This window comes from Urtica dioica, chromosome 7, assembly GCF_054948205.1.
Source record: "Urtica dioica subsp. dioica isolate 48M chromosome 7, U.dioica_male_clone48M_v1_H2, whole genome shotgun sequence".
Taxonomy (NCBI): domain Eukaryota; kingdom Viridiplantae; phylum Streptophyta; class Magnoliopsida; order Rosales; family Urticaceae; genus Urtica; species Urtica dioica.
In genome coordinates this window covers 39,049,324-39,072,649 of record NC_142762.1, presented here as the reverse complement: position 1 = coordinate 39,072,649, position 23,326 = coordinate 39,049,324, and the positions used below count along the sequence as shown (strand labels likewise).

The window sequence follows — 23,326 nt, the reverse complement described above, 5'->3', positions numbered from 1 at the left end:
CAGGCTACACTTGGTCTTACCATTTGTAATAAATGACCTCCAAAGGAAAAAATTAGTGAGATGATTCCATGTTTAACAGAACTCTCGTTCTCCGACAAGAATTTAGCTTTCATACAGATTGACCCAGTGAAATTGTATTAATCCATGTCAGAATTTGGCAAGTTTAGTAAAAGTTAAGCTAATGAAACGAGCTTATACACTTAAAAAATATTCTCTCACTAATTACAAACAAGGATTGAATAAAACGACAAGAAAATAATAGAGCGGTTAGGCTCAAGCCTGTGGGCCCCTTAACAGCACCAATGAACTTGTAGCTATTAAATTGGTCATTACAAACGGCGCTGACTGGGCCAGAATTTTGTCGCCAGAGAAATACCGAGGGCAATCTCGTCATATACTAACCTCACTATGTAACAGAGTTCAGTGAAGAACCCAAAACAGAAAAAGCATTGTTTTCTTCTCTCGCAACCCAAAACAGAACCAAAAAAAATGAAGAACCACAGTCTCGCGATAACAACAACAATACACATTCTCTTTCTCATCCTATGCGTCCTCGCCGAGTCAACTCGTCCTCCGTTCGCGTGCGACTCGTCGAACTCAGCCACGAACTCGCTTCCGTTCTGCCGGAACTCGCTGTCGATCGGCCGCCGCGCCGCCGACCTCGTCTCGCGCCTCACATTGGACGAGAAGATCTCTCAGCTGGTCAACACGGCTCCGGCGATTCCACGGCTCGGAATCCCGGCGTATGAGTGGTGGTCGGAGGCTCTGCACGGCGTCGCCGACGCCGGTCCCGGAGTCAGCTTCGCCGGAGGATCAATCCCCGCCGCAACTAGCTTCCCTCAGGTCATCCTCACCGCCGCTTCCTTCGACGACTACCTCTGGTACCGAATCGCACAGGTAATATCTCTAATCAAAGCGAATTAGAGCGCGAATAAGACCGAAAAACGAAAACCGTAAATAGGATAGAATTAACGTAATGTCATGACATTTGGATTAAGTTGGGAAAAATCCGCACAAACTTCAACAAACACCGGTACTTGTGGAATTAGTTTTGAAAAGTGGGTTTTGATGAAGGTGATTGGGAGGGAAGCACGGGCAGTGTATAATGCAGGGGAAGCGAAGGGAATGACATTTTGGGCGCCGAATATAAACATTTATAGGGATCCGAGGTGGGGAAGAGGGCAAGAGACTCCCGGAGAAGATCCGCTTCTCACCGGAAAGTACGCCGTGTCCTACGTCAGAGGCATTCAAGGCGATTCCTTCCAAGGCGGCGATCTTCTCCACGGCCGACTTCTCGCCTCCGCTTGTTGCAAGCATTTCACCGCCTACGATCTCGACAACTGGAACGGCGTTAATCGCTTCGTCTTCGATGCTCATGTCAGTTTACTTTATTATTATCACTCCCTTGTTTTGTATTCAATGCCCATTGCCCTCCTAATCATGATGCCCTGCAGTTTTCGGTACTTTCTCTTTTTGTATTCTAGTAGTATACTGCTACTACAAAATTATGTTTTTTTTTTTTTGAAGTAGATTAAGATTTTAAGTATTACAGTTGTGCAAATTTAATACATTGTTCCACAATTTTCCACTTATCAGTACTAATTTTTAAAAAATATTATAACTCATTTTATATATAAAAAAAAAAAAAAAACATTAAAAGGTTTTGATATCTCATTAATCATAGTAAAAAAATTCCTGGTTTTACACAAGCCAAGCCAATGTATATATAGAATAAATTCCATTTATATATGGCGATTGATAGGTAACGCAACAAGACCTAGCGGACACGTACCAACCACCGTTCCAAAGCTGCATAGAGAAAGGGCGAGCCAGTGGAATTATGTGCGCTTACAACCGCGTCAATGGAGTCCCAAACTGCGCTGATTATAACCTCTTGTCCCACACCGCTAGATCCTTGTGGAACTTCCAGGGGTACACTCATTATTACACTTATAAAGTTTAAACATACATACATGATAATATATCTAATAATCATACGGTAACAGAAAGATAAATTGATATTTGATTATGACAGGTACATTACGTCAGACTGCGATGCAGTTTCTATTATCTACGACAACCAGGGATTCGCTAAATCCCCCGAAGATGCCGTTGCCGACGTTCTTAAAGCTGGTACGTACACTTTTTTTTTCTTTCATGGTCTATAATTCATGAATCATGAAGCAACATTTGTGGCCCACGACGTGACTTCCTTTTCTTTTATGTTTATCTTCATTGGAAAGTCACCGAGTCTCCACGTTTAATAATCCAGAGAATAAACCGACGCTTATACGTGTTAAAAAAAATACCGAATTATATATGAAGAAGATTAGCTGTTCTTATCTTTGTTGACTTTGACTTTTCGTTTTCCTCGTTCTCATAGACCATGGTCCTCTTCTCACGGACCACTCCCGTGTCCACTACAGTGTGGGCAATGGGCAATAGTGCACGAAAAGATATATTTATTATTATATTTCTTTTGTCTAAAATACCCATCAATATAAAACTCTCATTTTCTGCGGACAAAAGATTTGTTTTTTTTTTCCACAATATCAACTACGGACGCCAATCAACTAACAAGGATGGAAAAAAAAAATGGAGCCCAGCCTTAATACAAAATCAAACACCTATGATCTTGTCTTGTGGAAAAATCTCAAAATGGATAATTTTCCCTTTCACACTATTATTACCACCCACCTATAACGGACGTGTAAATCTTTTGGATTATGTTATACAGGGATGGACGTAAACTGTGGGACCTACTTGCGAAACCACACAAAGAAAGCAGTCCAGCAGAGGAAGCTTCCAGTGTCTCAAATAGACCGCGCTCTCCGAAACCTGTTCGAGGTCCGAATGAGATTGGGCCTATTCGAAGGCGACCCAACCAAAAGGCCCTTCGGGAAATTGGGCCCACAAGACGTCTGCACCAAAGCCCACCAAGCCCTGGCCCTCGAAGCGGCGCTACACGGGATCGTTTTGCTGAAAAACACCGCGAAACTCCTCCCACTCCCAAAGTCAAAGCCCATCTCCGTGGCCGTGATAGGCCCAAACGCCGACTCGCCCAAGACCCTTCAGGGCAACTACTACGGCCCGCCGTGCGGGGCCGTGACGCCGCTGAAGGCACTGATCGGGTACGTTAAGAGCACCGTGCACCACCGCGGCTGCGACTTCGTGAACTGCACGCGCGCCACGGTGGACGAGGCGGTTAGGGTGGCGCGCGGGGCGGACTACGTGGTGATGGTGATGGGGCTGGATCAGACGGAGGAGAGGGAGGACTTTGACCGGGTCCACCTGGAGCTCCCTGGGAAGCAGCAGCAGCTGATCACTGCCGTGGCTGAGGCGGCCAAGAGGCCCATCGTGCTGGTGATTCTCTCCGGCGGTCCGGTTGATTTGTCGTTTGCCAAAAACGACCGCCGAGTTGGCAGTATTTTGTGGGCTGGCTACCCCGGCGAGGCCGGTGGGCTTGCTCTCGCCCAGATCATATTCGGCGATCATAATCCAGGTCACTTCTCTTCTCCCTTTTTATTTGTTTAGAGAAAAAAAAAATTATTATAAAAAACTACATGCCTATTTACATTGTGTGTGAATTACAGGTGGGAGATTGCCGGTTACTTGGTACCCAAAAGAGTTTGTGAAAGTGGCAATGACGGACATGAGGATGAGAGCCAGTTCAGGGTACCCCGGAAGGACTTACCGGTTCTACAAAGGACCCAAAGTGTTCGAATTCGGATACGGTCTCAGCTACACGGCTTACTCCTACAAGCTATCCTCCCAAGTGAACAACAAGCTCTACCTAGGCTTGGCTTCCTCAGCCCGTTCGTACTCCGACTCGGCTCGTTACCACTTGGTCTCGGAGCTGAGCGAGGAGTTTTGCGAGAGCAAGTCGTTCTCTGTCTCTGTTGGGGTCGAGAACCAGGGCGACATGGCGGGTAAGGATTCGGTGCTGCTTTACGTGAGCCGGCGTGGAAACAGAGGCGATGGGAGTCCCGTGAAGCAGTTGGTGGGGTTTAGAGGGGTTACGGTGAAGCCGGGAGAGACCGCCCGAGCGGAGTTCACTCTCAACCCTTGCCAACACTTGAGCACCGCCAACGTCGAAGGTTTGATGGTCTTGGAAGAGGCTTCCCATGTCTTGCTTGTGGGAGATCAGGAGTACCCTCTTCATCTCATTTTTTAGATGCCTTGCTTTTGTGTGTGTTTTGTCCTTTTCCATAAACATTCTGAGTTTGAAGCAAAATGTATTTCCAAGATCCTGCCTTTCAAGCGTTGGGTAGGCTTGTTGATCGTTAATTAATGTGGTGAAAACGTAATAAACGAGTGTACTTTTTGAGTTTTTCTACCTTCTTTTCTTCAATTGGACCGTTTAGGGGTTTTGCTGAAAAAGCAGGCTATAGATTGCATCGCCCATGTCTCTATCATAGATATTATTGGACCAGAAAAAATAATTTTAAAAAAATCATGACTTGCTTTCAGACTAAGAGCAGCCTAAAGCCATTCATTTCTTTGCTTTGTCTGTGCTGCTTTTGAGAATGGACTTTTGACTTTGAGGGCTACATACTATTGAGCTCAATTAGTATAACCTTGACAAGCACTCTTACAAATTATGCCTGTCTGTTTCTACTTTCTATAAGAATTTCCGGTTAGGAAGTTGCAAGAAATACTTTTAAATTTACACACAAGTAGTATAGCAAAGGAACAAGGCCCTAAAATCGTCTGAAAATTAACTATCTGTATATCCTCATCAACACGAGAAACCCGAGAAGCAGAAGGAGAAAAGAGGTATAGGTTAGAATGACCCGAGACTCGCGAGCGAGGACGCAATGTGTGATACTCGGATCTCTCGAGTTCCTTCTGAAAACAGCGACGATGAACGCCGGGTCGTCTCTCGCATTCCACGACGTGGCGGGAACCGCCACCTCGTACGTCCCGTCCCCGTGAGCGTACACCGAGAATTCACCGCTGTGACCCGTAAATAAAATCCTGCGAAAAACACACAAACAAAAAACTCGGTAACCAACGCAGAACCAAATCCGTCGCTGTGAACCGAGAACAATCCTCACCTCGGTTTAAGCGCATGAAAGATGTACTCCGTCGCATTAGCCGGAAGGCTTTGCTCATCATCGTCATCCTCATCAAATCCCCTGAAAAAATGAAATCAGCATTTCGAAAACACCACACAACACAGTTCGAATTCTGTTCACGAACCTGTGGCGCTTCGTCGGAAAATGAAGGAGAACGACCGGGCCGGAGCGGGGAAGAGCCGCGTTCCCTCTCCACCCGGCCGGTCCGGTGTTTGGCCCATCGAGCCTGACCTCGGCGCTCTCGCTCTCGATCGCTCTCTCGACCCCGAACCTCAGGTCATTGTCTGGGCAGAGCAAAGCCACGGAGTTGACGGACACGAAGCTGACGTTTCCGATCTCGAAGGCCGCGCAGGCGGCGGCGTCGAGCCCCGGGAACCTGGCTGCGATCCAGTCCACCGATTCGGCGCCGAGCTCGCCGCAGCGACCCAGGTCACGCTCTCCGAGGACCACGTGGAGCGGGATCGCCATGGACGACGGTCCAAGAACGCCGTGAAGCTCCCGAACCACCGCGAACCACTTCGATTTCGACATCTCCGATCCCCTCGCCGTCACGTCCCCCAAAACCACCAGCACGTCCGGCTCCAATTTTTTGAAGGAATTCTGTTTTTTTTTTTTTTTTTTTAATGACCTAGCCGATCGATCAGTTTCTTTTTGTAATTGAAAGGCCATGGATTCGGATTTTTTTTCTTACCGCGAAGAATCTGGAGGTGTGGTGGTCTCTGAAAACGCGGCGGAGGTAAGCGGATTCGGATCCCGAGAGGAGGAGATTCGCGACCATCATGACCTTGAGCTCTTCCTCGTCGTCTTCCTCCGGGACTGAGCTGTTGTTGAGGCTCGAGAACGGTGTTAGGGTTTGGCACGAGGGAGAGGATAGCCATTCTTCGTGGATTAGGAGAGCCGAGAGAAGGATTAGAGAGAAGAGTGGCTTCCAAGCCATTACGTCCATCGATTGGACTTTACAGCTTTGACTTCGAGACTGGATCATCTGGACGATGATGACGACCAGACCATGCTCCGCGTTGACCGTTGACCGAAATTGCCGTTAGTAGATTTCGGTTTTAGTGTCGAAGAAACGCTTCCAGGACCGACTCAGACTCAGTGAGTGCGTTGGCGCGGTGTTCTTGGACTTGGCGTCAATTTATAATTTCCTTTATTCTACTAATCTGTGTTATTGTCTTTTCGTAATGGAAATTAGTAGGAACCGATAGGAAAATAGTCAACTTAAATATTTCATATTGATAAATAGTCAACGTTTGAGAAATGTTAGATAAATAATCATCCTCGTATATTTATAGACGTAAATCTTAAATAAATTCATATAATAAGTCACGCCATTATTTTACGACTATTTATCTAAAGATTTAACATACGTTAACTATTTAGCAATGTCGAACGTTTAAATTGACTATTTTCCTAATTTTCTAAAGTTATCATTATTCCAAAATGAAAGTTTTTTTTTTACCATCCTCTTTCGGTAACAAGTTTCAACGTTTATAAATTTTTTTTACAAATTTTTCAACAGAGGTATTTTTCTTATGATTTATGTCTTGTCTAATGACGTATGTCTTTATTTCATTTTCTCTTGTCAAAAGTTAACCACAAAAAATAATAGTAATAATAATAGAACAATTTATTGGTGAAAATTGTTGTTTATTTTTAGGGTCCATTAAGAAAATAACCAACTTAAACATTTGATATTGCTAAATAATCAACGTTTAGTAGATCTTAGGTAAATTATCTTTTTCATTTATTTATATACATAGATATTTCTATTAGATAAATAGTCGTTTCCATATATTAGGTCACGTCATTATTTACGGTTATTTATTAAGATTTACCAAACGTTGGCTATTTAACAAAGTCAAACGTTTAAGTTGACTATTTTCCTAATTTTCTGTTATTTTTATGTGTTTCATTGTATCTTTTGGTGTATCCTTCTTATGTTATTTATTTTATATTTATTAATATGATTTTAATGTATAAAATTAAGAGCAGGGAAATTATGTTGGTTATGAATACGGGAGGTCCTGTTGGTAAATAGAAATAATGCTCCTCAATTCATTCAAATTCCTTCCAGGTAAATTCGCAGCCAAATAAACTGAGACTATTGCTATATGTCTAGGTTTGTAGAGTTCGGATGTGAAGTTGTCAATCCACTTTGTGGAGTCGGATGCAAAGACGAAGTTTCAACCTTTGGAGATACACTCTTTTTATCTAGTTTAAGTTTTTGTCTTATGTGTCTAGTTCATTGTCTATTTTCAAGAATAAAGTTGTTGATATTTATGAGTTGATCAATTAGACAACTCATATCTTTAACGACTTAAGCTCTTTCTCTATACAATTAACTCATTTAGTTGAAGAAAATCTTTCCTATCAATAAAATCTGTAATCTCACTGACCCATTATTTATAATACAAATTCTATTTATAAAAAAAAAACTCAAAATAGAAAGAAAATTAAATAAAACATGTAAATAACTAAAATCATTGTAAATAATAACTAAAACTTCTCAAGTAAATGAACTAAATGAACCATAAGAAAATTAGTAAACAGTCCATATATTATGAGATTATAAATCCTTTATCAATATTTTAGAAGATTAAGTATAAAAAGTCAGTATGTCTCTAAATTTCTTCAATATAAGAGAAATATGATAAAATTGCTCAAAATCGTAAAAAAAAAAAAAAAAAAAAAAAAAAAAGATACGATTTTTTATACCAAAAAATCATTAATAACTAAGAAAATATAGCTCTTGAACGCATAGGGTCACAAATTTATTGTTTTTGATATCTTGGCCGTATATGACGGATCTCACAATTATAATTTCTTTAATTAATTTAATCTTCAAAAATACTTTTCTCATTTAGAGTCATATTTTAATAAATTATATATATATAATATGACACTATCTAATAAAAGAATTGAGTTACATAACTCACGAGTCATAACTCTCCAAATTGATTGTTTACAATCCCAACTTTTTCAATATATGCTAAGATGGTCTAAAAAGCCTCAACATAACATTGATACGAGAAAGTCATTTTGCTCTCTTCAAGTTTTATTGCCATGTGGCTTTTGCATTTTCTTACAAACACATATAGAGACTCAAAAAATGAAGAAAAAAAATATACAATATATGTTTGCACATGTACTTAGTTACTTGTGATACATAAAAATTTATGGATGAAACAATTTGTTTGGATCGTTTCTATCTGGATAAGACTCGCTTGCAAGTAGTGACTACTAATATTCATGATTGTTGTTAATCTGGCCTTGACTAAGGAGTTTCAGTTTAGCAAGAGATCAAGTTATTCGTCACGAGATATGCGATCAATAAATCCTGATTTTAAAAAGGGAAATAAAATTTCATATGATAAGATTGAATGATCATAATCTATTTGGTAATGTTTCAAGCGTAATCCTTTATTTATTTATTTTTTTCGACCAAATCGTACCCTTTTATTAAACTAACAATATATCGATTCTAATTTATCATACAAAGATTCTCATTGTCCTTGAAATGATTTTTTTATTTTGAGGAATCAGGGTTATAAATCTTTGATAAATAATTTTTAAGCCGGTTGACACTATAAATTTCTACCCTCATTAATCGGCTAACTTTGATAATATATTTTCTTGATCATATAAAACTTGTAGTTGAATTTAAGGTTACACACGTGAAAAGCAAGACATCTTCCAAAAAAGAAAAACAAGTCACGTTCTTAAAAAGGTAGACGAACGTATAAAAAATTATTTCCACAAAAGCACATAATTCACTCAGAAAATGAGAACAAAATAATAATAATATCAAATGCAGACGAATTGTAATCTCAACTCTATAAAAAGGATCAAAACAAGATATTCGTATCTACCTTTCTGTAAATTCACCATGAAAACTACGACACTCTCAAGCACAACATATGTATATATTGGATCTAAGCATAAAAGCCTAGGTTTGGCATCTTCAATGGATTTATAGGTATAGGTTAGGTGGCTCTTTCGTGGCCATTTCGTTTATTGGTTTTTGGCTGCAAAGCATGACGCGACGCCACAGCTAGCCGTTGAGAATCTATTAAAAACTATTCTAATACACCCATCATCATTATAAATCATCATTAATATGGTCATTGTTTGGTTGTATATATGTATGCGTCATGAAGTTTTATTGTCAAGCATGTATCATATGCTTTACATATTAAAAAAGGAGAAAAAGAAGAGAAAATGAGACATATATATTTACTTTGTGTTTAAAACTTTAAATGAAATGTCGAATTTTATTTTTGGTTTTAAAAAATGTCGAGTTTGTACTTTATATTTAACTAAAACAACGAAATTATACCTTAAAATAAATAACTATGACAAATCTTTTTTTTTTTTTTTGAGTTTTCATCAATATTGACTTTAATATTTATATGTGAACCTTATTTTCCCCAATTTTTTAATTTTTTTTTTACAATAATTTACATATAAAACGCCAATGAATAAAGGTAAAATGAGATTCACAAATAAATATCATAGTCAATATTGATGAAAAGTCAATAAAAAGAATATTTGTGGCACAATTATTTATTTTATGGTATAATTTTATTATTTTAATTAAACAAAACCTGCAAACTCAATATTTTTTAAAATCAAATGTTAAATTCGATATTTCACTGTATCACTTTTACCAAAAAAAAAAAAGTATCATATGTTTCTTTAAAAAACAATGTCCTCTTTTGAGTACTACTATTTGAGCCCCCATTTATCTCCTTTTTGAAGCAATTGATTTATCAAAATTCTAATAATAGATGCAAACCTACCCGAGAGGGTGTGACTTTGCAGTTTAGTCATGCAATAATAGCAATCCATCTATATCTCTCCATAACCACGCACACATTATCATTTTAGTTTTACCACCCACTTTTTATTCAATGCTACCGAAACTCATTTTTTTTTTTATCATTTTTTTTTATCAGTAAATGAAATCTTGCATAAAATATTGAGTGTTTCAGAAATATGATAAAAAACAAACTTTTTTTTTTGTTTTTGTTATTTTAGTCAATGTTTGTCAAACTTTAAGAATATAGTCAAACGTACTAATAAGCTAAAAAAGTCTGATTTACTCTTATCTATTAACAAATTTATCACTTTCTTTCTCCTATTTTTTTTTCCTACACTTTATTTTCATAAAACTTCAAAAAATCATATCTATCTCATTTGAACTCGAAATTGAGTTATTCTAAATCCTACGGATTCGTAACGCCGAGATATTCAAAAATAGATCAATTGTGTTTGATGAAAAATCATGTTTAATTCTATAGATGTAGAAAAATCACGTCACTGCCTTAGACATGAAAATATTTGAAAATTTTCAGAAATCATCTAAAAATAAATGGAAACATAAACATGACGCATTAAACATGAATTTTCATAAAACACAAGGAGTCTATTTTGAAGATCTCGGCGCCACAAATCTTTAGGATTTTGAATCACTCAATTCCGAGTTCGTATGAAATAGATGTGAATTTTTGAAGTTTTGATGCAAAAAAATGCTTGAAAAAAGTAGGAGAGAGAAAGTGACAAATTAAAAAACAAGAGAGGGAAATTGATGAATCTAAAAAAACGTTACATTAATTTAAGGACAAATATGAAATTATAACCCGTTACCTCTAGTGCCACCTAATATAATTGACTATTTTTCTAAAACTCTCCAAACGTGGGCTAAATCCCAAACCTTGAGGTTAAGGTGACGTAGTTAGTTACAAAATTTTAAAATAAAACCATTTCTTTTTCTCTTTTCCATCAATAAATTAAATAAAAACCGTCAAATTTTATGTTTTTTGGACCGGCTAAAATGCTGGTTAAAATCGATCTTATTGTGCTTTTCAATTTGAACAATCAAATTTTCGTTTCAGGTCATAATTCAGATAGAGGAAAAACAACATTGAAATTGAAAAAAAAAATGTTTTTAAATTGCCAGTAGTGAAACATTATGTCAATCGAGGGGTTTTTGTTGAGCGGTGACAATACTTGGAGATATTTGAAATGAGGATTATGTGAGATCCCGGAACTATGAGTAATACGAGCCTATGAATAAAAAAAACTTAGGTACTAATTCAAAGACGGAGACAAAAAAAAACTCACCAAATGAGCTAATTTGAAAAAAAAAAAAATCAAGGGAGACTAATTTATAAATTTTAAAGATAAAAAATATAACTTATATTTTAAAATGGGCTAAAAGTTAATAATTTTTTTTTAAGGGGGCTCAAACCTCCTTCATCCTACTTTCTTTAGTCCCTGGGTACCATACATCTATGATAATACCAGTATAATTTTTGTCCCATAAATAATACATACTTTCTTCAGTCCGCTCAATGATATTATTCATTTTATGAACTCAACGGTATCAGCGTCCATTCTCCAAGATCTCTCTCCCTACTCGCTTGTATTATTAAAAACCGATAAAGGGAACTGAGCTCAAAATGTAATAATTGCTCATCTAAACACGTATAAATTGTAATTTATAAAAAACGAAGAAGCCATGTAATTTTGTTTATGAATCTGTTATGAAGATTTTTTTAATGGGGCTTTCATTTGGTTTTTATATTTTTGTTTGCAAACAAAATTATATTGTATGAAAAAGAAAATATATACATGTATATATAGGGGAAGTTGCATCTACATTCATTTTTTTTATCAAGAGAGAGATGCAAGAAAAAAATCTCAAACACTAGACCGTGTCAATTGATCTCACCGACTACAGCTTTGCACAACTCGATTCTTTTCGTACAGAGAAAACCCTAGATTCACTCAAGAATAAGAAGAAGAAGATTAATCCATTCAGTACTTGCTTCTGAGTTCAACTTCAAATATATATATATATATATATATATATATATATATATATATATATATATATACCGATTTGACCTTCAATCCTGCCCGTCCACGTAGATCAAGTGTTATCTTTTTATCAATGGCATAGCAAACGACATACACAAGCATTGTTAGAAAACGACGCTCCAAGTGTAGTCGTTTCTTCACTCACTGAGGTCTCAGTCCAACACAATCTACTTACTTGGGCCGGGGTCGAGATTGGGCTTCACAATTCTCACACGATCTAACACACTCAATCGATGTTGTCAATCTCACTTTATATGCATTTCGAGTGTGATCAATTTATCTATATGTTGATTTTTTTTTCTTAGTGCCTCTAAATTACCCCAAGCATAGTTGTAATTATAAATACAAGTGCAGCCTCCATCATGAACATCAAATTTATCATATTTTTAATTTCAATTTGTGAACTATTCACTGATAAACCAATTATTGTCCCCCCAATCACGTATTTGATATAAATAAATAAAGACACAGACAATATGTAACACCTTTTGTATCGCTATACTCCAAACAATTAGAATATTCAAGCTATCAAGTGCGATTCAAGCACTACTACTGCTTTTTCTCTATTTTTTTAAGGAAAACTAACAAGATTTGATTGATAATTACAATTGATATATATGTTATTCCCACCTCTTCTCAAATATTTGGATAATAATCTAAGAAATTAATTATTTTCTCAATCCGCCTCAAAGTTTGTAGGATCAATTTCATATTTTCAATTTAATTTCATCATCATTTTTACTGAACGATAGCTGATCAATTCAACAAATTAATCCAAGATAGCTGTTTAATATATATATATATTTTAACAATTAATTTATAGTCAACAACACTCTAATGATCTAGCATAAAGTTTAGCATATTTATTTATGCAAATAATAAGTGATTAGTTTTACACAAATATAATTTGTGAAATAAAATTACGTGATTAAAATCTAGTGAAAATGTGCAATAGTAATGTAAAAATGATAATATAAAATTCCATGAATATCTCAACACAGTATTAATGTCACGCGCGACATTCACAATTAAAGATTAACACACATAAATAGTATAATACTTATAATTTTCAAGTTGACCGGCTCGTAACCCGCTTACTTTTTATAAAATCGGGTACCGAGTTGGGTATATTCATTTACCCGTTACATATTATAATAATAAATTAATTTTTTTTTCTTCTTATAAGTTAATATTTAATTTTAAATTGAATATACTTATAAATAGATGTTATTTCAAATCGAATATATTACTAAACATATGTCATGTTCTTTTAATATGTTATCATAAATAACATATTTGTTTTATTTTAGCAAATATATTTTTAAAATTTTATTTAAAAAAATCAATAGGCCAAGTATGAGGTAAAAGGATACAAAATAACAATTCATGACAATTATGTTATGGTACTCATATATGTTTAAACTGTAAGGAGTTTTAATAATTTATTTAATAATAGCGAATATTGTTTGACCTGTTTATATTGGATAGTAATCGATACACGAATAACGAGTAAAAATTTATTCTTGTGTGAGATTTTAGTTTATAGGAGCACTTGATTTCAATTCTTAAAATGTTAAAAATTGTTTTTATTATTGAAGTTTAGTTTTTTTTTTCTTCAATATATGCTTAAATGTTCAATATAATCTTAATCAATTGTACATATGTACAGTGACGGATCTAGCAAAAGCTTATCAAGGAGGGCAAATTTGAGAAAAAAAAAACAGAAGAGGTTAATTTGAAAAAAAAAATTTCAAGTCAAGCTAATTTATAAATTTTTAAGGTAATTTTTAATTTTTTTAAATAAATTAAAAATATAAAAATAAAATAAAATTGAGGGGGTCACGTGGCACCCTTGACCCCATGTAAATCCTCACTGCACGTGTGAATGTTGTATCTTTGAACTTCGAATGTAAAAATGAAAAAAAATGGTATTACACGTTGATATTGCCATGATGTCATCAATGCCCATGTGCACAGCATAAAACCCTGAAAATCTCACAAGTGTGAGTGCAGCCCAATGTTTATATACATACACAACACGACTTTAGAATTTAGACGTCTTAATATCTCAATATATATGCAATACAAATTGAGCTAATGAAAGTGAAACCAATTCCATATGAATAATCATAAAAAAATGAATAAACCAGTTTTATTTTTTTTATTTTCAAACACTTAATCGCACGCAGTACGCACGCAGGAGAGTAAGAGGGTGTTCCCGAAAGAAATGAGTGATTGACAGGTCTTCTGGGCTATTTTCTGGGCCCAAATTTCTTTAGAAGAATAGAATTGGGCTTATTTATTTATTTATTTATTATTTTCAGGCGGGTACGGACTTCCTGGCCCTATTGTCGACCCGTGTGCTTTGGTGACGAGGGGGTCGATATTTCCTATATAAACCCCGTAACTTCGCTCTTTCTTTCCTCATATTTGCTCTCTCTCTCTCTCTCTCTCTCTCTCTCGCTCTCTCTCGCTCTCTCTCTACATAGACCAAACCCTATATAAGAGCTTCCTCTATTATTTTTATTCGTTAATTCTTTTTTATTTTAATTTGTCGTACCAGTTTTTCTCTCTCTATCTCCGTTCTTTGATTCAAGAAATCCTATTCGAGAGGTAAATATTTACCCATCTTCTACAGTATATATAATTCTTTTTTCTTTTTTGTTTCCTCCCAGGTTTAATATAATTTAAAATTAATTTCAAAGATACATTTCTTTGCTCAATTAATTCGATTAGGTCATGTAGAGTAAGATCAGAGTGACATGAAACGAATAATGAGTTTAGAAGAGGACTCGAATCACGTGGTTGACCATAAGATCAATGGCGTGACTGTCTTTCGATCTGGTTCGAGCTGTGTTAATTTTTGTTTTGAGCTCCAACGGGAGTTGATTCGTGCGGCGAAGCGAATAGGTTGAAGCGGGGAATTGTTTCGTGGAGTTCCTTCGGAGTGTTTGGTTGTTGAAACCCTAGAATGAATGTTTGCTCAGTTTTTAATTGGCGATTGAATAACTTTTCATCGGATTGGATTTGGATCGGTTTTTTATGGTTCTTGATATGCAGTGACTTATTCGGCCGATTTAACTTTTTTCCGCATTGGAATTGCAAGTACATAGTGTGAACAATTGCGGATTTTTTCCCTTTCTTGAAGTAACTGACTTTTCTATCTCCATTGTATTTTGGTTCTGCATTGCGGTATATACTCTGCCACATGGTCCTTTTTATTATTGGTAATGATGAATCCTAAATTTCGGATCTCTAGTTCTAGATTTTGAAGATTAATTTTCGAATTCGATTTTCTTCTGCTATTTGGAAGAGTTTAGGTTTATTTCATCTTTTTTTTTTTCCTAATTTTATTTGCAGTAGTTTTTATATTTCTATTAGGAGTAGTCTGTATGCTTTCAGCACACTATCAATATACCCTTTTGGATGTTGTTACTCATTCCATTATTAAAGATTAGATAGAGAATTTACTCTCACAATCCATTGCTTTTGGTATTTTCTAGAATCAACAAAATCTTGAATTCACCTAAAATTTTTGGCATCTTTATTTTGCAACCTAGGATTATAAAAGAAAAAGAACTCTGTTTGTCAAATTTTGAATCACCTTGATTCTTAGTTCTTTGCATTGTTTTTAATTTGTTAGTTTGCATGTCCGATTATATTTGGTTGCAATGTATTTTGCTTGGTTTTTTTATAGGCATTAGATGTTTTTTTGGTAATTAATAACTTGCAGTTCCTTTTGTTCTGTACTTTTTAGTTTATCTTATGAGTATCATTTATTCGATGTTTTTATTATGTATGGTATCTCTTATTTTTTAGAGAATGTATGGTAACTCTTATAAATGCAACTGATCGTGTACTTGTTTCCTGTCTAGGCAATCAAGTTTTTTTGGGATTGTCTTGGCGCAGCTCTTTTTTTCTCTCTGCTCTCGAGGGTGCGTTTATTTGCGTAAGGAAGGAGCACTTGGAAACAGGCTGTTGGAGGAATAGTCTTGTTTGTATGTATTTACATATGAAATGGGTTCTCGAGGAAAGCCACTATTTGATCTCAACGAACTCCCATGTGAGGATAATGAAGAGAACAACAGTGTCTTACGTCACCAACCACAAAAGGCACTTCCGTCAACGAGCTCCCAAGCTGCGGAAAGGCTAGCAGTACCAGCTACATCCCAAGGAATATCAAACAACAACGCATTTTCTCATGCACCCTCTGGATCTGGATTTCAGCCTTTTGTTCGACCCAGGTCTTCCCATGGCCCCAAAGGAGCCGGTGGGCAGAAGGTGAAAGATCAGAATTCCCTGAATAGCTCGTCTTCTAAGGAAACTAATGATGATTTTAAAGCAGCAAGATCCCTTGTTTCTGGTACTTCAGATGTCTCAGCCTTGGAGAGAGAGGAAGGAGAGTGGTCTGATGCAGAGGGTTCTGCAGATATACAACATGGAAGCCACAGTTCTGATAAGCAAGATAAAGTTTCACAGGGACAAGGAGCGGTTAAAATGATGGATCCCGTGGTGTCTGGTGCTAGTACCGATGGTTCTTCAGGAGCTGATCCTGATTCCAACGATGTGAATGGGAAAACGATAAGCCGTAATGTGGAGGCCAATGTGAAAGGAGATGCATCCATGGAGTCTCAAGAAGAACCCAATTGCGCTCCGAAACAGCGGGAAGTTAAGGGTATCGAAGCAAGTCATGCAATTAAGATTGCCAATAATCCGATTAAAAGGAAGGTAGACCAACAACACGAGGCAAAGCTGGGAAAGAAACGTAATAGGCAGACCATGTTCCTCAATTTGGAAGATGTTAAGCAAGCGGGGCCGATAAAAACCTCAACTCCAAGGAGACAGACCTTCTCATCAACTGTTACCACCCGCACAGTAAAGGAAGCCCGCACTATTCTTCCACCTACCGAGCGATTTGGAGAAAAGCAAAGTCAGTCTGTAACTAAGGATGGAAGACAAGTTGATGCCTCCTCTAGTGAAGGTGGAACTACATCGGAGTCGAGTGAGTTGAAGTCTGAAAGCAATCCTGATATGAGCTTAGGGTTACTTGGTAGGCCCAGAAAGCTGAATGGCGACAACGATACTGAAGCCTTACCACCTCTTCCAAGGCAGACTTCTTGGAAGCAGCCTGCGGATTCAAGGCAGCCAAAGAATTTGCAGGGTAATAACAGGAAGCCTGCTCCGATCGTTCAAAATCCGATGGACTCCAAACCCGTAATAAAAAAGCTCCCCCTGGGTCCAGCCAAGAAGCAAACACCAATAATGAGTAGTGGATACCAAGATTCTTCGGTAGAACGTCTTATACGGGAGGTCACCAATGAAAAGTTTTGGCATCACCCTGGTATGCCTTTTTATTTTTTTTTAATCTTACATTATTGCATTGGATTAGATTCCCTAGTGACATGACTTTCGAATATCATATTTTAGAGCATTTCGCCTTTTAGTTGACAGGTTTCTTACTTCGTTGTTATGCCAGTGATCCTTGGTCCTTCAATTGTTACACCATGAGACTCATTACACGACTTGCAGAGGTGATGACAATTATACTGTGAAATCGAGATTCTGATTTATCATGGTTTTTTTGTGCTATCTCAATTTCACTATGTAAGTTTTGTCATCATCATGTGCAGTATGTGTCATGTTTTCATGGTATATTGATTGAAGGGCCTGGGATCTTTTAATTCTGGCAAAATGATGTGCAATCTGCTATTTCTCTTTTGATGCCAAAAAAACAAAAACACTGCTACTTCTCAATTTGCATCAGCTATTTTTTATGGTAGAGAAATTGCATCAGCTACTTCCCAAATTTCAGGGGCTTGTAAGTACATGGAGTATTTTTTTGGAAAGAGTGAATCCAAGTAGTTTTTTTAGCTTTACCAATTTAAGAGAATTATAATTTTGGCAGTGGATTATTTTAATATTTATGGTATTTTAAAGATATTTTTCAAATAATAAAATTGTCATAGTGTTCTGTTAGATGATGTTTTCCCTGATATATGCATATAGCTCTCTTTTTATTTCTTTCTTGTATTTCCATTTTAAGACTAAAGTGATCTCTCCATGATATTTTTTTTAACTAATCAATATTTTGTTTTTCAGGGGAGACTGACCTCCAATCTGTTCCTGGGCGTTTTGACTCAGTGGAGGAGTATATACGAGTGTTTGAACCGCTGCTGTTTGAGGAATGCAGAGCACAGCTATACAGCACATGGGAGGAGCTAACTGAAACGGTTTCAAGAGATACACATATAATGGCCCGAGTGAGGAGCGTAGAAAGGAGAGAGAGAGGTGAGGTGCATAGCTCAGTGATTGTTTTACAACTGAAACAAAGAATAAAATCCTGATAGGGGTTAGGGTTACTGGTATTTATATATGCTAGACATTGTTATAGTGTCTGACATTTGAGTTGAGTTCTTGATTGTGACCCCGGTTTTTGTTTTCATTTCGTTAACTTGAGGAGTTTTCATTGTTGGCACAGGATGGTATGATGCTCTACTTCTTCCTGCAAATGACTGCAAATGGATATTTAAGGAGGGTGATGTTGCTGTTCTTTCGTCTCCGAGGCCCGGAGCAGGTGAGATTATTTGTTCCTGTTAATTGTGTGTGTGTGTGTGTGTATATATATATATATATATATCTTATATTTTGTTCTAGCCATTTAAGTGAACTTACTAACGTAAACTCTTGTTTCATCAATCAGTTCGATCCAAGCGTAGCAATGTTTCCCTAGTTGACGGCGTTGAAGAGCCTGAAATCAATGGCCGTGTGGCTGGTACTGTTAGGCGATACATTCCTTTAGACTCTCGTGATCCTCCAGGAGCAATTCTACATTTTTATATTGGGGACTCCTATGATTGTAACGGGTATGCTGTGAACCTTTTTATAAAAAGTTTAATGTCTTACTATATTTATAGATTGCCGCTTCATTATTTTTTTAATAAGTTTTGGGGATCCGGGCTTCGCCCGACCAAGCCTACGAGGCCCTGGCAGTTTCGACTGGGAGACCTCCCAGTGGCCCCAAGTTTTTGAGTTTTTCGGGGATTGAACATGAGACTGTGCGCCTATGTCCACACATCTCAGCTTTCGTCCTTTCTGTTAGACCAACTCCTTGGGGTTGATTGTCCTTTTAACTTTTACACTTACACCTCTTTTTTTTTTTCTTTTTTCTTTTTCATTTTTCCTTTGAGTTTCGCAGTTCATCTGATGACGACCATATTCTGAGAAAACTGCAGCCTAAAGGCGTTTGGTATTTGACTGTGCTGGGTTCTCTGGCAACCACTCAAAGGGAGTATGTTGCGCTTCATGCATTTCGTCGTCTGAATACACAGGTGAGATAGATTCAGTTTTTTAGCCATATCATATTCAGAAAATCATATCAAGTGATTAACTCTTCTTTTTATGTTTTTTTTTTAACAGATGCAAACTGCAATACTTAACCCTAGTTCCGAACAATTTCCAAAATATGAACAGCAGAACCCTGCAATGCCTGAATGTTTCACGCAAAATTTTGTTGATCACATTCATAGGGCTTTCAATGGACCCCAGCTCGCAGCAATTCAGTGGGCTGCAATGCATACAGCCGCCGGAACCAGTGGAGTGACAAAGAGGCAAGACCCATGGCCGTTCACACTTGTTCAAGGACCCCCCGGAACAGGCAAGACACACACTGTCTGGGGAATGCTAAATGTTATCCATCTGGTTCAGTATCAGCACTACTACACTTCTTTGCTCAAGAAACTAGCACCCGAGAGCTATAAGCAAGCCAACGAGAGCAACTCGGACCCTGTCATTGTGGGATCAATTGACGAGGTTCTGCAAAATATGGATCAGAATCTCTTTCGCACCCTTCCAAAGCTCTGCCCGAAACCCAGAATGTTAGTTTGCGCCCCGTCTAACGCCGCTACAGATGAGCTTCTTGCTCGTGTCCTTGATAGAGGATTCATCGATGGCGAGATGAAAGTCTATCGCCCAGATGTGGCTAGAGTTGGGGTTGATTCTCAGACCCGCGCTGCTCAAGCCGTCTCTGTTGAACGTAGAACCGAGCAGCTTTTGGTCAAGAGTAGAGATGAAGTTCTCGGATGGATGCACCAATTAAGAACCCGCGAAGCTCAGCTATCCCAACAGATAGCCGCTCTCCAAAGGGACCTCAACGCTGCAGCTCAAACGGTTCGTTCTCAAGGCTCAGTTGGCGTCGATCCAGACATTCTCGTTGCCCGCGACCAGAATCGAGACGCGTTGCTCCAGAACCTCGCGGCTGTGGTCGAAGGCAGAGATAAAGTCCTAGTCGAGTTATCTCGCCTTTTCATATTAGAAGGTAAGTTCCGCCCCGGAAGTAACTTTAACATAGAAGAAGCCCGTGCTAATCTCGAGGCGAGTTTTGCCAACGAGGCTGAAATCGTCTTCACCACCGTCTCTAGCAGTGGGAGGAAGTTGTTCTCTCGCCTCACTCACGGGTTTGACATGGTAGTCATCGACGAGGCGGCCCAAGCTAGTGAAGTGGGTGTTCTTCCTCCTCTCTCTCTCGGAGCGGCCCGGTGTGTTCTCGTGGGAGATCCCCAGCAGCTTCCAGCAACAGTTATCAGCAAAGCAGCTGGGACATTGCTGTACAGTCGGAGTCTCTTCGAGAGATTCCAGCTCGCAGGTTGTCCCACGATGCTGTTATCGGTGCAGTACAGAATGCATCCGCAAATCCGTGATTTCCCTTCAAGGTACTTCTACCAAGGACGCCTTACAGATAGTGAGAGTGTCATTAACTTACCCGATGAGGTGTACCACAAAGACCCTTTACTTAAACCTTACATATTTTACGACATTACTCATGGGCGCGAGTCCCACAGAGGCAGCTCTGTCTCTTATCAGAACATACACGAGGCTCAGTTTTGTCTGCGTGTGTACGAACATCTTCAGAAGACACTGAAATCTTCTGGGGTTGGGAAAATCTCAGTCGGGATAATAACACCGTACAAGCTGCAATTGAAATGCCTGCAGCGCGAGTTTGAGGATGTATTGAATTCGGAAGACGGTAAAGATCTGTATATCAACACTGTGGACGCTTTCCAGGGACAAGAGAGGGATGTAATTATAATGTCATGCGTACGTGCTTCGAGTCACGGGGTTGGCTTTGTTGCAGATATCCGGCGAATGAATGTCGCGCTCACTCGTGCAAGAAGGGCTCTCTGGGTATGATCTTTCATTATTCAACCTTTTTATTTGCTATTAATATTATTGATCGACATCCACGTGTTTCTTATTCAAAGCTCTGATAGAATTTCTAATTTCACAGGTCATGGGAAACGCCGGCGCTTTAGTACAGTCGGACGATTGGGCTGCACTGATCGCTGATGCCAAATCCAGAAATTGCTATATGGACATGGACTCGCTTCCGAAAGATTTTGTGTTGTCAAAGGGACCCTCTTACACTCCACTGCCTGGAAAGCCCTTGCCCAATCCAAGGGGCTTAAGATCTGTAGGACCAAGACACAGAGCTATGGATATGCACGTGGAGTCGAGGTCAGAAGATGAAGAGAAGTTGAGCGCCGCTGTTATTTCCAGGAACGGAAGTTACAGACCCTATAAGCCACCGTTTGAGAATTCGTTGGATAATAACTATGATCACCCAGGAGATAAGTCTAGGGAGACTTGGCAGCAGTACGGGGTGCAAAAGAAGCAAAACTCTCATGGTGTTTTGGCTAAGAGAGAGAACTGAGCGTGAATGGTGGTTGAATTTTGCACCGACTCCTTGGCCCGCTTGCTTCACCGAGATCCTCAAGCCGGGATGATCGGTACTCTCCGACCATCATCAGCTCTGTGTCCAGGACCATGAAATCCAAACCTACTCGAACCAGAAAGGACTTTGCAAATCGGAGAAAAATAGGCGAGATGGTTGTCCCAAGTGTGTGTAATAGGGCTCTCTGATGCTTCTACCAAAGATCTGCTTTGAAAAGTTCCTTGGCAACGGAGCCGAGTCCTATTTGGCCATGAAAATTGTGGAATCAGCTTTTTTAGAGGCAAGTGAAACAAGAAGAAGCAAACCTCCATTACTTCATATTTATCGTCATCTTTTTTTTTTTTAATTCCAGAGTATAAATTTCATTGTTTTTTTTTTTTGGGTACAATAGGGGACTTAGTCTGTGGCCCAAGTGGGTCGTCGGTGACTATAGCTGTGATACGCCACTTGCACCTCTGACTCCTCCATTTTGAGTTGGAGCCCAAGGTACAAGGAAGAATAAACTTCAATTTGCAAGAATAGGAAAATCTTTGGACATGGATTTTTACTTTTTTTTTTGTTTTCATTACATGACGAATGAAAGGCTCGTTTGGAGACTAGAAACAGATGGCTCTGTACAGAATTAGGGCTCTGAGTTGTCAACCAACTTTGTACATTGTACATTTTACAGTCATATCTGTAGTTGTGTAATTACGGAAATTGTTTTTTTTACTGTCTGTTTGTTTGTTCGTTGGCAATGGCATCATCAGTTAATTACAGCTGGCTGACTCCGATGGTAATATGACAGCTAGAGAATGGAGAAACGGTCAAAGTGTCGGTGACTTGACTAAAAGAATATCTGAATCAAAGTTTTTGCTGGAATAAAGTACACGTGTGTTTCACGTTCATTACTATCAATCAGACGGGAATACCAGAAACGTGATTATTTCTTTAGTGTATTTATGGATCGGCTGTGAATTATTAAGTATAGATATCAACGAGTTGGTTGGTGGTGGATGATTGGGTAGGTAATCTGAGCTTATGCTTTTTTGCATATGGTGCCCTACTTTGATCTGAGCCACAAACCCGTAAATGAAACGTAAAATAACAATAATAATAGATAATATCATTTATAATAACAAATAGAAAAAGACAGCCTGGTGGTGTGAAACTTCAACCTGCAATGTCTTGTCGAGAGTCAGTATTGCCCTTGTTCGGTTTTACAAAAAAAAAAAAAAAAAAAAAATTATAAGAAAAAAAAATATAAAAATGACCACCTCCATCCACTGATTTTTTTTTTCGTTCCCTTCCTGAAATTGTCCTTGTCCGTGGAGCTATTTACCCTATACAAGAGGGTGTTTGATACAATATGAATTTTTTAGAACTTCAATAAAATATGCACAAGTTTTGCTATCATGTAGGTAAAATATACACTGACAGAGTGATTTATTTAAATAGGTTATAGTATCAGATTTGAACGTCTTCAATTGAAGTTTTACCCTAGAGTTTGAAGGTTATTTAAAATTGCCCTTTTTATATATTAAAATTTAAACTCCAATTCTTAAAATCAATTGTATAAAACGTAAATAACGATAATTTTTTACTAGCAGAAACTTTTTGGGAAATTTTCCTACTCTAGGACCAAAAAATGGGATTT

General features: G+C 38.0%; 3 protein-coding genes across 3 annotated transcripts; 2 read left to right on the top strand and 1 right to left on the bottom strand.

Moving 5' to 3' along the window:
• The first annotated feature begins 317 nt into the window (after positions 1-317).
• Positions 318-4,287, top strand: LOC149391431 (Glycosyl hydrolase family protein). The gene is made up of 6 exons (XM_089618935.1): positions 318-897; positions 1,075-1,377; positions 1,763-1,932; positions 2,036-2,133; positions 2,738-3,502; positions 3,594-4,287. Exons 1-6 carry the CDS (start codon positions 490-492, stop codon positions 4,172-4,174), a joined length of 2,325 nt encoding a protein of 774 aa, XP_089475061.1. The 5' UTR covers positions 318-489; the 3' UTR covers positions 4,175-4,287.
• A 44-nt stretch (positions 4,288-4,331) lies between these two features.
• On the bottom strand, positions 4,332-6,195 carry LOC149391430 (uncharacterized). The gene is made up of 4 exons (XM_089618936.1): positions 5,770-6,195; positions 5,203-5,678; positions 5,058-5,138; positions 4,332-4,977 (listed from the first exon to the last, which is right to left on the bottom strand). Exons 1-4 carry the CDS (start codon positions 6,061-6,063, stop codon positions 4,722-4,724), a joined length of 1,107 nt encoding a protein of 368 aa, XP_089475062.1. The 5' UTR covers positions 6,064-6,195; the 3' UTR covers positions 4,332-4,721.
• An 8,225-nt stretch (positions 6,196-14,420) lies between these two features.
• On the top strand, positions 14,421-22,577 carry LOC149391429 (putative helicase MAGATAMA 3). The gene is made up of 9 exons (XM_089618556.1): positions 14,421-14,576; positions 15,839-17,304; positions 18,063-18,251; positions 18,442-18,537; positions 18,664-18,826; positions 19,159-19,291; positions 19,380-21,143; positions 21,247-21,970; positions 22,082-22,577. The coding sequence occupies exons 2-8, from the start codon at positions 15,981-15,983 to the stop codon at positions 21,667-21,669; spliced, it is 4,092 nt and encodes a 1,363-aa protein (XP_089474682.1). The 5' UTR covers positions 14,421-14,576; positions 15,839-15,980; the 3' UTR covers positions 21,670-21,970; positions 22,082-22,577.
• The last annotated feature ends 749 nt before the right edge of the window (positions 22,578-23,326 follow it).